We start from the raw sequence: 17,007 nt of genomic DNA, 5'->3' as shown, positions 1-17,007 counted from the left end.
TTGCAAAAGAACTGGAGATCCAACCGAATTTTGGGATACAAAGAAACAGAAAGAGAAAACAAAGTTCGACAGTTTAAATATGAATGTCAAGATGAAGCTTTTCAAGATCCTCAGCAGAAATTCAAAGTAGAATTTTACTATTGTTGTAAGCTCGCCGACTTCTAGGGAGAATCGTTGGGCCGGATGGCCGAGCGGTCAAGGTTAGCAGCCTACCGCCCTGGGGGACCCGGGATCGAATCCGGACGGGTCGAGAAATCCCCAGGAATTTTTCGGGGGGTGGTCCGTCTGGATATGTCGGTCCCCGTCCCTCACCACCCGGCCGCCCCATTGTGGGCCTGGCCGAACCCATAATGGGCTTGCTATAAGAGGCCCTCTTAGTGCCCACTGGGCGGAAAGAGTTACAAAAAAGAAAAAAAAAGAAAGGGAGAATCGTTAATCCCGCGACAGGCTGGTCTAGGGCAGGGATGGCGAACCTTTTCGTGTGTCGCGTGCCATATGATAAGCATACTTAGCTTTAAAGATGTTAATGCGTGCCAAAGCATTAGATTTCGAATAACAATATTTAAAGAAATTAAACGAATATGCTTTAATTGGAATCACTGTAAAAAGGATGATCAGGGGTGCTCATACTTTTGGAATCAAACTGATCCAAGATCACTTCGATCGTTCAAATCGTGTATACAAAGGAACTACTGCGATCCGATCAATCTCTATTTGCGTATACAAACGCCATCTAGGATCAACTGGATCGCGATCAAACTAATCCGAGCGAAGTGTAGGATCGTTTGGATCGGATAAATGAGATTAAAGATGGCGGCTTCCATGGTTGAAGTTAAGCTTACAGTAAATAACGAAGAAACACGTTTAATTGTTGACAAGGAAACTTATTTAAAACTTATAAATGGAAAGTAAAAACATCATTATTAAAATATTCGATAAACTAAGATGAAAAAATAAGTATTTAGAGACAATTTTGCGAGGTTGTACAGCAAGAATGTATGGCGTGCACTTTCATCTTTTCTGAAAATTTTATTTTTTAATTTTGTGAAATTTTTATTTAAATTTTATTTTGTGGAAAACAATTTTATTCACAGAGTAATACGATTTGAAAATTCGTATGAATGAGCACAAACAATTTTGTCAAATAAAAGATAATTCATAACAGCGTACGTCGTTTAGTACTAACTAGTTTTAATATCGAGAGAGAAAACGGATTATTTTAATTAATTGATCCTTGTTTAGTTAACATATACAGAGTTTCAAAGATATTATACATATAATATTTTTAAAACACAGTATATGTTAACTAACAAATGTTTGCCGCCATCTTCGATCCTACTTGTATATTTTCCGCCATGACAGAAGCTATCTGTATCACGTGACAAGGACTGATCCGATTTTACAGATCGATCCATACAAAATGAAAAGTATATGCACCCCAGGTGATAAACCTAAAGAATGATTGAAAAAAACAGAAATCGTATGACACATTACGTGCCAGATGATTTCTCCTTACGTGCCACTTTGGGCACGCGTGCCATAGGTTCGCCACCCCTGGTCTAGGGTCGTTCGCGTGTGGGTGTGGGGGAGGTGACACAGACGACAAGTGTCTCACAAAAAGTCGTTTATTTAGACGTAAAAGAACTTACACCTAGTACAGACTTCTCAAACGATTAAAAAATTCGAAAAGTCTCAGTCACGCCGGCGTTTTCCTGACGTCTTCTACTGTAGGCCCCGGGGCAGCAACAGGTGGAGATGTTCGCCTCTCGTCACTGGTGATCTGTCTTTAGTGGCACTCAGGGCCGGATTTACATAAGGACATTTGGGGCCGGTGCCCAGGGTCCCCACAAAACTATGTTTAAACATAATTTTTTTTTTTCCTATTACTGCGACAGCCTAGTGTGACCTAATCATGAGGGCCACAGGCTAAGAAAATCTAACCCGGGAAAAAAACCTATGAAACATCGGAAAATTTCGGGAAAAATTTTACATAGGTATTTTTCAATTAAATTAAAATAATTAGTTTTACACAATAAAATATATGTATGTTTACAATAGCCTTATTTTTAAATGAAATTTACAGCTTCCTAGTTGAAAGTACAGTATTTTGTGTAACTTTTCTAAAGCATCAAATTTGCCTACTCTTAAAGGGGGGCCCCCAACGAATTTGTGCCCAGGGCCCCTGGATTGGTAAATCCGGCCCTGGTAGCACTAATTAGCAGATCGGCACGATGCACGAAAAATAAATTGTCTTTGTGCGCGTATTGGCCGTAAGCGGATTCACGGTTCTGTCCGGTCTTTCCGCGCCCAGAAGGAAAAAGACCTCTCGTCTCTCTAGCTCGGCGATTCTCTCCCTCTCCATTTTTCGTCTCGTTTATGCTGATTGGCTTCGCGTCCCCCCTTTCTCTTTCTCGATTGGTCCCTCGCCTGTCTCTAGGCAAAAAACGAGCCCTGTTCGAGTCACGAGAAAGAGCTGCTTCGATGAATCTAACTTGATACCTTCCGTTACTTCTGGATGGGAAGAATTGATGGAACTTTGAAACTTGCGCTCATATTTTCCCTATTGTTGTCTAGTCGGCCAGGTTTTTGAAATTTAACGATTTGATGCGATGTTCCTTTTTATTAAAAACCTTTCCCTTTTCCCAAATTTCGATGATCTAAATTTCGTATACGAGCGACTTATCAAAGGTCCGTCTCTACTGGTGGACACTCGTCTACCACCTTTATTATTACAATTATCGCGTTTTATTTTACATTAGGCCCTTTTTGCCTTTCGAAATCTTTTTTTTTTTGCGTCGCGGTTTCAAATGACTAACGCGTCTAATCCGATCTTTGATCGGTTTTCGTCTTCTTTAACAATGGGCGATTTTCTAGATTCGTTTTAACAATTTTCTTACATAAATGATTAATGTCAACCCGTTTTTGGGACTTCACATTGTGTCTTGAATATGGTTATACAGTCAATTGAAGAGAGGTTCGAACAACTACAGCAGCATAACATTGTTTTTTTGATTTCTTTATATTAATTCAATGATATACTGAAAAAAACTACTACTGATGTATTATACGATTGCAAAAATCTTGAAAATATTTTGACTCAATGCTAATTAAGACATTGATGCCGAGAATCTCTGCAGTAAACTTCAAGCAATAGCTCGAAGACTTCCAAAATCCATGTCCCCCGAGAAGTTCCATTCTTTATTGTACAGCAAAAGCTTGTCGACTACATACAGCTTGTTTTTGTTGCACTAAGAATTCTCCTGACACTTCCAGTTTCAGTAGCAAGTGGATAATGTAGTTTCTTAAAGTTAAAACGTGTTAAGAGATACTAGCGCTCAACAATGTCCCAAACCAGGTTAACAGATTTGGCAACAATTTCAATCGAACACGAGTTAGCATCTGCACTAAATGCAAAATTCATACATTATACATATTGTATATTATTAAATTAAAAAAGCATGCCAAAATAATTTTTATTTTTTATATCTAAAATATCTTACTTGTGAAATAAGGGGTGCACTTGTAAACCTTACTTAGGGCGCAAAATACCCTGGCGTCGGCCCCGAGTGCACATTACATAGACTACAACTACAGGAAATTTTGAATGAAGCAATGTCGATAATAAATAGGAAAAATAAACATCGGCACAGAAAGAGACTTCCAGCTCTACTTTGTGCCTTAAAATCGTTGCACGGTACGTATTAATGTACGGTACGTATTAATGTACGGTACGTACTGTACAGTACATTAATTTGACTGAACGTTAAACCACCTTAAGCAGTATCAGTGAAAGAAGTTTGGGACAATGGGTTTATGAGTTAGTAAAAGGGAGATGAAATCAGGGAAAGAGCGGATATCCAGGTTCATGGTAGTTAAGGCGTGTCCTCGTAAATATCGCGTTTATAAAGAAATTTTTATTGTTAGTTTGGTTTATTTGGTTACGGCAACGCGACACTTGAGCGATCTGCCGAGGAGGATGCATCCCGGAAAGACTTTCATGTAAAGCTGGCTCCAATTTAAGCGAAGAAAACTTCACGTGGTCAGTCCGACTCACGACCAACTACCGGTGTTCGGTGGTTTTATCCACTCGGTTGCTGGAGGATATTTGCTGGGTTGCACTTTGAAAAAATTATAGACCTATAAATCCCAATGTTGTCTGTCCGTCTCTGTCCTTCCTTAACCGCAGTTAATTAATTTCTCGATGCTTTTTTTTTCTTAAGTCTTTTTGCCCTGTGAGCACTAAGAAAGCCTCTTTTAGCAAGTCTATTATGGGTTTGGCCAGATCCACAATGGTGCGACCGGTGGTGAGGGACGGGGTCCGACACATCTAGACGGATCACCCCCGAAAAATTCCTCGATGCTACCGTGTATATCAAAATCACGTTAATAATCAAATACAATGGTAACTCGATACTCGATCAAACAATCACGATCTGCTAGAACAATTTTCGGCTAACAAGTTGCCGTAAAGCTAGAGTAGATTCAAAATCCATATCATGATTTAAGTATACACATAAATTCCCTCTGACGTCCATCTATTGTGTATCCTTCCTTAAAACGTGAAAGTCGAAAGCAAATATGGAAAGCTTTGGGAAAAAGGCCTTCATTAACTATATACGAACTTCTGGTTTGCCCGGAAATCAGGTTATTTCAATTCAAATATTTTCCACTAAATGCCGGTAATCTATTTAAATAGATAATTTAATTTTATTGTTAACAGAAAAACTACAATGTACAGGTACGCCACAGGGAGGTGGCTGCGTCAAGTTCCACTGAGTTGGAAATAATGCAGCATCACTTGTGAAGTTTCATTTGTCCGAAATCACACTTGAAAAACATCTGTTTAACGTTAGTTAAAAATAATAATTAAAACTGAACATTTATTAAGTACAAACATTTGTACAGTACATTAAACTACCGTATTATTCTTATAGAAACTAAGGCATTCAATATTCTAATTACTCACAATGAAAGTCAATAACGATACCTTACCATAATGAAACCTACGAACGAATATTGCAAATAAAATATAATGCACTTCTCGGACAATATTCGAAGTAGAAACTAAAAAAAAAAAAAAAAAAAAAAAAAAAAAAAAAAAAAAAAAAAAAAAATACTCAATAAACAGGCGAATCGCTGATTCAATATACCATTACCAAACAACACTGAAGAGTCAGAGAAGTCTCCAACTCTTCTCGGTGTCTTCTTTCTTAGACCTAGGCAAAATTGATAGCATGGGAGAACCTATCAAAATTTAACATTATGACATTTAAACTGAAATAAAACTTTTTCCGTGTAAATTTTATGTATAATTTGGTAAATTAATTGAATTTATCGTTAATTTAAAAAAAAAAAAACACGTGTTAAATGACATTTGAAATACAATAATTAAATACGTTTGAATTTAACATTCTATCGTCCGTCGTTTCATTTTGATTTCTTATAAATCAAAAATCATAGTTTACTTGTTTATTCCTCCAACAATAGGAATATTCAACAATGCATTCAAACAATTGATTACTTTCGACAAATACGTGGCACGCATTACGTAACATTAATCTATTTCAATTACAGTATTCACTATTTCACTTTAAAAATTAAAAGGATTCCATTTTCTAATAAATATTTAATAATTATTAAAATGAAATTTACAAATGTCAAGTGAATTCATTCATTCTAATGTTATTTTGCGTTTTGGAAATTTTAAATAGAGATTTCTATTACATATCCACACATGGATTTTTTTCTTTTTTGACTTTCAGTTCATGGAATTCCGAATGTGCTTTCTTTTTGTGTGTATTTTATTATTCAAAAACGCAAAAATAAACACATTAAATTTAAGAAACTAGCTGTAAATTAGCTTATACTGATTAACATGGACTTTGTGAAATTTGAGAGGAATGTGTTATTTTTAAGATCAGGGTAGAGGGGCAGTGTAGCTGTAGCCCACATTAACTACTACTAATAATAATATTGTCAGTAAGTCGTTAATTAATTGTTTTGTAAACGAAAACTCTCTACTTGATTTTAAGTCAGTCAAATTACAATGTTGTTGTTTTATTGTACTCTGAACAATGCTTTCTTTAACGTTTAATTAACAATTAGTTTTATTAGGTCTGGTTAATTTTATATTTTAGTCGCAGTTTAACCGGCATGCCAGTAACCTGGGGTTTCTAGCAAGCTGGTCTCTCCCGTTTTTATGCGGCATGCCGGTCATTCCGCGAAAATACAGTAATAATAACTCACTCATAGTTTCTTTGGGATTGAATACACTAGTTTTTGCGTGATTTCAGAGGAAATTTTTTCTCTTCCATCAATGAGAAGTCTTTGAAATGATCTAAGTTCAATATCGCGTGTTTTCTCACTCTATTGTCGTTATTATTTAAATCCTATGGAACATTATGTTCCACAGGATTCAAATCTGGAGACTATGGGGGATATTTCAGATTGTGAGGTGTATGATAAAGTAGTCATTGACAGACAATATGAACTATAAGTTTACATTGTCCTGCTAAAAGTAAAAGTCATCCAAATTTAGTTTATCTGCACTTTACTGAAGATGAGAATTTTTAATACATTATTTTATCCATTGTACCATCTATGAATACAAGTTTTCTCACATCAGTAGCCAACTGATGGTATGGGGTTGCATACCCCATACCATCACATTACAACCCCCACATTTTATTGTCTTGAACATTCTATTCTTGCAGTTCTGTCTTTGGTTTTCTCAAAGTAAATTTTTTCCATTGTTACAAATTAAAGTGAATTTACTTTCAACTAAAACAACACTTCAGATCAAAATGAATTATCTGTATTTATATGATCTTTTGAGAAAGCAAGCCTCTTCTTTTGATTCATTCTACTTATGTATGGCTTTCTTCTGGCTACTCCTCTTCTGTAACCAGCATGATGAAGGATTTGGCACAGTTTTCAGATGAACAACCTTGCTCAAATCTTCCTTTAGCATCATTGCAACTTCAACTGAAGATATTTTTGGCTTTTTCTTGACTAAACAGATTACATTTCTCTCTTCTCTGAGGTAAGCTTCTGTGGGTGACTGCATCTCGGTTTATTTTCCAAGCAGCGAGTCAATTTAAAATGCTTAATTACATTTTTTACAGTAAACCTACTCTTTTTAACTATTTTCCAATTTCTGAATATGATTTGTTAAGACTACACAAATTTTGATGATTTTTCTTCTTTCTATTATTTAGTACCTCTGCCATTCATTTTGGTAACAACAACTAAATTGAAATAACAATAATTTTCATACCTGATAAGGTTAAAACAGTAGATTTCATATATCTAATATAAAAAAATCTCATAAAAAATGACATGGATAACACTAATTTGTTTAAATATCATCACTGTGCTAATACTTTTGTCCATTCAAATCATGTATATAAATATTCTTTATAAGTTTTCAAAGCCAAAAATAAATATATAAATAATATTTTTACTTAGTGTTATTATGTTATGAATAACATCTAACTATTATGTGAAAATTTCAGTGCTACAACTTTATTATTATTATTATTATTAAATTTATTACAAGAAAATTTAAAAATTGGCTGTGCGCCAATACTTTTGTCCACCACTGTATACTCACCATTGTATTCTCATAGATGCAATACTTTTAAAAGTTGCCTTTATTAATGGTTATTCTTGTATATACTTAAAAAAACATACTGTGTATATGTTTTCCTTGCATGTATGTGCATGCTTTTGTAAAAATGTTAACATTTCACAGCCAAATAAAGAATATATATGTGAATTGGACTGGATTTGTATACAAACTGGCATAAAAGTGTTTGGATTAGATTCAAATTTTGGTATTGGAAGAATCTCTTACCATAGGCCATCTAGTTGATTATTACTATTCTTATAATGTTAATTATTTTCATCCAGCACAAGAATGTGTATTTTAATAAAGATTTTTTTTGATTACATTAAAAATATATTTAATTTTACAAATCTTATAAGATTATCTGTCATATAACATACAATGTAAACAGATGTAATAATGAAGATTGGGACAAACGGCATTAGTTAGATTCCAATTATAAATTTGAATAAGAACTTGATTGTAATTCATATAATGAAACATTTTTAAAAATATCTTTCTTTTTTTCTTAACAGGAGGATTACATCTTCATTCATATTTTTATATAAAGATTATTAAAACTGGTTACAATTTGCAAAAATTACAAAATAATTATATATATTATTATATCCTGAGTTGCAAAATAAAGAAAAATCAAAAAAGTTTTTACAACAAATAGTTTCTTCACATGGATTTCAATAAAAATAAAAGAAAATATCAATCTAATTACATATTTGATTTTCATTACACTAATTTTCTTTTTATAAAATCGTTTTTAACTAATCAGTTTATATTAGTTTTATATTCATAAATTAATCAAATATGATTTTTGTCAATAAAATCTTTTAAAAATTTCATATCTTAGATCAGGGATGGGCAACCCGCGGCCCTCGGGCCGCATGCGGCTCGCAGTAATATTTTTTGCGGCCCGCGTGGCATAAAATATGAATAAATATATCAATTTCCCAGCTTAATGATATATTCAACAAAAATTCAAACGTTATTTTCTACAACTTATACTCGTGAAAAGTTTTTTCGCAATGAATTTAGTAAAAATTAAAACAAGAAACCGGCTAACAGACACATCGGAACTAATTTAAAACTAGCGGTGACTAATATTTAACCAAATATTTCCGATATATTACATTTAAATCGGTGCCAGAAGCTATATTAAGTATACATATGCTAATTTATAATTATATATGAATAAAGAATTGTGATTTACCGACAGTTCCCCCTCTTCTCTCTTGTGTGCGGCCCGCGTCAGTTCAAGTTTTGAAATGCGGCCCTTACGTAGAAAAAGGTTGCCCATCCCTGTCTTAGATGATGTATAATGAATTTAAAATTAATATTACTTGATATTTAACACGATAAATTATAGTAATCTGTCAAAATTCATAATATATGTTCTTGTTTTTTACAAATATATTTATATCAAATTTAGTTTATTACTAAATATTTTAAGTTAGACCTGTAGTTTTAGCTGCATATTCACTTCCTATCAGTCCTCTGCAGATCAAACTAAATTCACTAACAGTTTCCTTTAATTTCCTTTTATTGCTTCTTTCTCTGCAATAAAAAAAATATCATCATTTAAAAAATTTAATTTCTTTTAATAAATTATTCAATAATTTTAAAATATTTTATACTTGAAATAATATATGAAAGTTTCTTTGTTTTTATATTTTAACTGATATGCAAGTTTGTTGAGATCAATATAAAAATATATGCATATGTATATAAAATAACTATAAATGGACATGTATGCTATGTATCTTGCACCACCAGAGGGCTTCGTGAAATGTACCTTTTCCACATCAAATTTAGGTCTTGCCCCGCCACTGTTCAAAGGCTGGTAGTTTTGCCCTCTTTTTTCCTCCATGTCTATGTTTCAGAACTGTACAAGGTCATCCTCAAAACTTTTGAAGAGATTTTTCTTCATACCAATAGAGTTGTTCTGTGACTTTAGCATTTCTTTTATTCTATAAACTGGACTTCTGTGACAGATATCTGCAAATAGCTACTTATAAATGTCTGGATTGGAGTTATTTAGATATATCTGCTTTAAGTTAGTATGAAGCAAAATGGAAGAAACTGACAAGGATAGGCAATATCCAAGTTAACTTAGTTAATTTGTGTCTACATTCATATCCTAACAGTAGACATACAATATACAAGAAACAAATAATGTTTTCAGATTTGGTTTCAGCAAAACCATAAGATTTCTGACAGACTGAGAATTTCTCAGTTACAATTAGCTTTTTAAATTATACTAAGAGCATTCTGTATCATATTTAAATAAAATAAAAAATATTATAAAGGTACTGTAATTTCACATGAATAACCTGCTTGTTAGTCATGTTTGGCCTTATCTGACCACTTCTCCCTACACTTCAGACTCGAGTAAAGATAAGTAAATCATCAATTTTATGCCCAAAGAAAACATTTCTCCAAACACATTCCAATTCTGACCAATTGAACAATTCTGGCTTATCATTGGTCCATGCTAATAGATGGCGCACAAAATCAAGCCAGGGATTGATTAATAAAAAGAAGAGTACAATTCAATTCTCTTGGCAAATTTATAAAAAAAAACACCAGATACTAATCAATAAAAAATAAATATTTTGAAAACCCTTTTGGATGTTTTTTTTTTACATTGCTCTACTTTCGTACATTTCAACTTTCATACACATTTCAGAACCAATTAAGTACAAAAGTAGAGGATCACCTGTATTATACTATACTCTTACAATTTTACATTAACTTCTGAATTATATTACATGAGAAGTGTGCATTTTTTTCCAAATACTTTATTTCAGAAACTAATTTTTATTGATTATAATATTGGTTTATAATATATCATTAATTGAGATTTCTTCGAAACTAAAAATTTCTGTACGAGTGGGATGGTATAGCAAATTAACTTTTTACTTGAATCTGATTGAAGAAATCTGAAACACTCAAGAAGCACTATAATAATTAATTTTTTCTAAAAATCTTAAATTAAATATCTCCACTAACAAGGAAGCTAAATTTATTACTGTCAACTTATGTCAGTTATGGTAAACATTTATTGCATGGTATGAAAAGCTGTAAGCATGATCACACTGACTATGAGATTTTAAATTTCAGACAAAAACTGGCACACTTAAACTGGAACTATATTAAACCAACAACATGACACCTGAATGTGAATTCCAGCATAAAATGAACAAATAAAAAAAATTGTTTAAAATTGGAACACAGCTAAATTCAAGTTAGAAATTTTCAAAAGCAAGAACTGTTTTTTTTTTTTTTTTTTTTTTTTGTGTGTGTGTTTCGTGCATTCATTCCTGATGAGGGCCTCTGAAAGACGGCTGAAAACGTTTGAACATTAAATTTTATTTGTTCATTATATGCTGGGATTTGCATTTAGGTGTCAAGTAGTTGGTTCTAAATTTCTGTTCAGGATACTTTTATCAATTTATATTCAAATTCCATAAATATTTAATAAATACAGTAGAGAGTCGAAAATCGGAATCAATTGGGGACTGGAGTTGTTCCGATTAGTTATTTGTTCCGATTACCCATTATGTACGAAAAAATACATTAACCTGTCTGATGTTCAAATTTTTCTCCATTGCGTGTCACTTCGTGTTGAATTTTTGTCGATTTTAAGCCTAACGAAAATTTTTATAATAATAATCGAGGCTATCGTATCGTTAAAAATTATTTTTTCATTTTGTACAAACAAAATAAATATATTGAAGAATATAAAAACATGAAAATTATACTTTAGAAGTAAATTTAGTATCAAAAACGTTCGATTCAGCACGACACAGTCCGACTGAAAATCGTGCTGATTACCGGCGATTCCGATTACCAGTGTTCCGATTAACGACTCTCTACTGTACTGTTACAAGTTTTGCATTATTTATAAAATTTTTAACTTTCTTTGTACCAAATTTCACTAAAATCTATCAATTAGTTTATAGATATTTTAAATTAAATGGCTTAATGTTTGTTTATCTGTAACTGATTCATTGTATGTGTCAAAGAAACTGTATTTTCCACCTACAGTTGTATATGTCTAAACCAATATATAAATTTTTACATTGATTCAAGCAAAATCTTACCTTAATACCATACGAGTAAAATGTTCTTTTTGGACAGGAGATACATGTTGAGAAGGAAAATCTTGTTGCTGTAAGAAAGTTGACATCCAGCGACACAAGTTATCAAAATACTTTTTATTTAAAGCCATTAATATATCAGGCATATGTTCTACCATAGATCTGGGAGCTTCCCCACCAATTACCTATTTATTTAATTTAAAAAAATTTTTTAAACAAATAAAATTGATTAGAAAAATAATTATTAGTAAATGTAGTATATACTTTTAACACTTGTCCAACTAGAAATTCACCATGATTATTTACAACATTCAGCATAGCTGATATTTCTCTGCTACGATTAATAAATTCAGCCTAATGGAAAAAAATTATGAAGATTATAAAACACTTGAAAGACCTGACTACTTTAGAAATCAAAGTATACATATCTTAAAAGTATTAGTGTACACACACACACACACACACTGTGTAAGGAATTATACACTAATTGTCATAAAACTTAGCACACCAAGGAGGAGTTGTCATACCAGTGCAAAACTTGGCATGCAATAAGTCTCAAGCAGAAAAGATTAGTTATAGTGTGATGGCACATCACATAATGTAGCAGAAGATGTTAAAGTGCATACCCCTTGGCCTATACAAAAATGCATTAAAGACATCCTGTCTGTAATTAACCTGTTGCAGGGGGATGCTGTATCACTAGAGATGCCTTTTGTGGCAATCAAAGACCATATGAACACCTAACCAAATTTGAGAGCAGAAGGATCATTGAGTTGAGAAAAGCTGGACGATCATCTTGCCAAATAGCTCACCACATAAACCATGCTGACAATACTATGAGGAGGTGTTGGTATCAATGAATGAGAGAGAGCTTGCAAACACGGCGCCCAGGCTCAGGATGCCTTCAGCAGACCACTAGTCGAAAAGAATTGCCTGGACCTCTGACAAGCATGTATACGGCCAACCACATCATTCTACCTGTCTACCATCTAAACACAGGTGGTGCCATCATTACAGGCCTGTGTCTGTCTGTACCATTTTGAGACACCTGGGTGAAGAACATTTTCTATTGTAGTAGCCATTACATGTGCTGCCATTGATACCACCCACCATTGCTTCTGTTTGGAGTGGTATTGCTCCCAATGGAATTTGATTGCAACAAAATGGAACCAGGTTGTCTACAATGACAAATTCACATTCAGTTTGGGCACTGACAACAGCCTTGTTTGTGTCTGGAAGCCTATGCTATACAGCAGCACACCACTCCATAGCTGTTGTGATGGTCTGGGATGCCATCACATATGACAGCTGTGGTAGATCTCTTTCCTCTAGGAGTGATCCAAGGAACCACGATAGCAGACTGATATGTTAGTGACATCCTGCAGTCATGTGTTGCCTCTTGTGACAGGACTCCCAAGAGCCAACAGGATAATGCTTGACTGCACCCAGCAAGGGTGTTATAGAATTGCTCTGCCACATTGCCACATTTCCCTGGTATTCCCAGTCCCAATTTGTCACCGATTGAACATGTCTGGGATCACCTGGGTCACCAAGTTAGACAGTGAGTTTGGCCAAACTAGAAGACACCAAACGGCACCTGTATGCCTCCATGCTCATCCACATCACATTGTGTATTTATGCTAGAGGTGGTCCAACAGGGTACTAGAACCTTTCATTTGTAGTTTTTCCTGCTATAAATAATTCTTTTGCTTTCATTTTCTAATCACTTATATCACTTATACATTCACACATGTACAATTTTGTTTGATTCCGACAACTCCTTGATGTGCTAATTTTTATGGCAATGTGTGTATTATACATTGTTAGTATGATTTGAACATACATCAACAAAGCAATTTAATCTGTGAAACTTCTAATGATGGACATTAACTACATAGTTAACTAGTATAAAAGATAATGTAGTTTAATTATTAGTTAATCATATACAGGTACTCTCATACAACAGGACATTCCCACAACATAATTTTGCTCTAACATAGTTTGAGAATTGGAGAAATCCTCGATACAACACATTTCAAGAATTGGAAACATTCCCATATAAAATGTCACAATTTTTAAGTGCAAACACCACAAGTTGATATTTGTTTTATTCAAGCAAACATCCTATTTGCTCATGGATTTTAAATATTGAAATTTTAAATGCTGTTTCATGCCTTTTGTTTTGTTTTCTTTGATGAAAACAGATTGTACAATTTTTCTTCTTCATTCTCTTTTCATAATTTTAACAGTTTGCAATGAGAAAAAGATTGAAAACATTGCTCTAAATGAACCTGAAAGACTGTTGCTGTGTTTTGTTCCTATCAATTAAATTAAAAATTATTATATAAAAAGAATAAATTTTTTAAGATCTCTTAGGCAAACACAAGCAAATGAAAATATAAGATTTTATGAAAAAAGTAAAGAAAAATCAAAATGTTGATATTCAGATTAAGGTCAACAGGAAAGCTCAGAAGATAACAATATTATAACCAAAAAAGAAAAACATCTTCATTTAACAGTGTTTAGCAGTGAAGAAAAAATTAATATTAACATGCAATAATTTTGATTGTGACTGTTAGTTAATTATTGATTGCTTTAATAAACATATTTTTCTTAATTATGAAAAAGAATAGTATAATTCTGCTAACTTTTGGAACCTATGTTTTGTACATCATTGGATTTGCATAACATGGCACTTTTTCAGAATGTAATTACTGTGTTATATGGGGATATCTATAGTTGCTTTGTTTTCATAAAAGTAGTCAAAACTATTAGTTACCAAAAATAGAAAAATGTTTAATATTACATAAAATGTTTTCATTTTATATTCCTTTTTAAGATACTAAACCAGAATATATTCTTTTTGAAATAAAATAATTGATAATATAGTAATCTATATATTAATATAAAACTTTTATACTAAAAAGAAAATTCATTTATAAATGAAAATTTTATCTAAGAATTTATGATGATGATTAAATACTTACAATAAATGAAGAAGCTGCTTTAACTGTTGGTTTCTCTGGTAAACACAATGCAACTATACCTATCAAATAATGAATAAAATGAAATAATTTTGAATTAATATTGTTATAAACTATTACAATGTATTTATTTCACTTAATACTATTTTAAAATTCACATTATATATTAATGTAAATTATATTAAATTTCTATATAATAAAACCATTAAGTCAAAGTCATTAAAATTCATTAAATAAAAATTATCATTATACAGACTATCATTGATATACAGTAGAGCAGTGGTCCCCAACCCTATGCCCGCGGGCACCATAGTGCCCGCCGATCGTTTTACGTGTGCCCGCCGCTGTGAGACCACGATAAAAATAAAAATATTTCGGTTTTCAATAAAATGCTATGTAAAAGTTTTTTCGTTTTTAATGATTAACCACTCAAAAGTAGAAATGGCGTCCAACACAGATAAAAGCACAAAGTGAAATGCGACCGATCTCTTTTTCCCCTCCGCCAAATCTTAACCAACCAAATTTCCCATACCTGAAATGAAATAAACCGGTCCGTTCTAAATATCATAAAATCAAAGTACAGATGAACACCTTGATGATTGCTTACGAACAGGATCATCATCATACTCTCCTAATTACGAAGCAATGGCCAATGAAATGCAATGCCAAAAATCACATTTACTTTCAGATTTATATTTTTTATAAAGAATTTTTATACTCTGTAGATTTTGTATGCATTGTTTAGTAATTACTTGTTTTGTAAAAATTATTGTTAATAGTCTTGTGTATGTTTTATTACATTTTTGGAATTAAATATTTTCTGTACATTATGTGTATGTATTATTAACTATGTCCAAGTATAAGTTCACCTTGAAAAAATAAATGGTGCCCGCCGTCCGGCCGGTATTCTAGAATGTGCTCTTAGGTACAAAAAGGTTGGGGACTCCTGCAGTAGAGAGTCGTTGATCTGAACCCCGGTAATCAGAACGATTTTCAGTCGGACTGTGTCGTGCTGAATCAAACGTTTTTGATACTAGATTTACTTCTAAAGTATAATTTTCATGTTTTTATATTCTTCAATATATTTATTTTGTTTGTACAAAATGAAAAAATAATTTTTAACGATATGATAGCCTCGATTATTATTATAAAAATTTTCGTTAGGCTTAAAATCGACGAAAATTCAACACGAAGCGACACGCAACGGAGAAAAATTTGAACATCAGACAGGTTAATATATTTTTTCATACATAATCGGTTATCCGAACAAATCACTTATCCAAACAACCCGAGTGCCCAATTGATTCAGATTAACCACTCTCTACTGTATATGTATTTATAAATATAAACTGTAATATATATATATTTTTTATGGTCAAAGTGATTAATCAGGCATTATTCATAATGCCTGATTAATCACTTGGAGCGCACAGTGTGATAAATATTGATTAATTTATCAAATTGACTGGTCATTATGGATATTGCTATCACCTAGTCGGGCAAAGTGATGATAATACGTTGAGAAGTGATCATCCAACATATGCTAGCCAATCGGCACTCTGAGTTGCACATGCATATCACATTTAGTATCAAATTTTAAATTGTGTGACATTTGATTAAAAAACCTCCACTTATTTTGTTTAGAAATATTTATTTTTTGTGAATTATTTCAAAGTATTTTAAAAAGAACATGTAATCTTTTAAAACTAAGTACTATTAACTATATTAATTAAATGGAAAATTTACCTATGTGCACCATCATGGCGGTGGTGGCAACTGTTTGTGCTCCCGACAGATTCTTCCTGGAGGGGAGCTGCCGGCAGGCCGCAGATTGTTTAATGTTGCTAGATATTGATACATACTAGTTATTGTTTTGTGTGTTCAAGAACTACCATGAATAAATAACTAGTAACGTTAAACAATATGCGGCCTGCCGGCAGCTCCCTTTTGGGAGGAATCCATCGAGAGCACAAACAATTGTGACTGTTGCCAAATTTGGTACTAAATGCAATAAGCACAAGCAACTCAGATGAGTGCACTGATTGGCTAGTGTATGTTGGATGATCACTCCTCAACGTATAATTATCACTTTGCCCGACTAGATGATAGCAGTATTCATAATGACTGGTCAATTTGATAAATTATTGAAATTTATTACAATGCCCGATTTTATTGGTCATTATTCATAATGCCTGGTCATTATGGCCAAAATGATTAATACAAATATTATTCATAATGCCCGTATTAATCACTTTGTCCATAACATATACAAATTGTTAATTTAAATACTTAATTTGTACTT

At 32.7% G+C, this 17,007-nt stretch overlaps 1 protein-coding gene across 2 annotated transcripts in view; it reads right to left on the bottom strand.

The window, feature by feature from the left end:
- Positions 1-8,831: 8,831 nt before the first annotated feature.
- Positions 8,832-17,007, bottom strand: part of cdm (importin-13-like protein cdm) — a 63,253-nt gene continuing 55,077 nt past the window's right edge. For both annotated transcript variants that reach the window (XM_067279296.1, XM_067279297.1), the window contains exons 21-24: positions 14,709-14,767; positions 11,986-12,075; positions 11,725-11,906; positions 8,832-9,175 (exon numbers count right to left, since the gene is read on the bottom strand). In XM_067279296.1, coding sequence (XP_067135397.1) covers positions 9,067-9,175; positions 11,725-11,906; positions 11,986-12,075; positions 14,709-14,767 — 440 coding nt within the window. In that variant the 3' untranslated portion in view covers positions 8,832-9,066. The remainder of the gene's footprint in view (positions 9,176-11,724; positions 11,907-11,985; positions 12,076-14,708; positions 14,768-17,007) is intronic.

This window comes from Centruroides vittatus, unplaced genomic scaffold (genome assembly GCF_030686945.1).
Source record: "Centruroides vittatus isolate TY-2023 unplaced genomic scaffold, ASM3068694v2 contig_863, whole genome shotgun sequence".
NCBI lineage: Eukaryota > Metazoa > Arthropoda > Arachnida > Scorpiones > Buthidae > Centruroides > Centruroides vittatus.
Note: the sequence above shows the minus strand (reverse complement) of the source record. Positions and strands in the feature narration are given on the sequence as shown.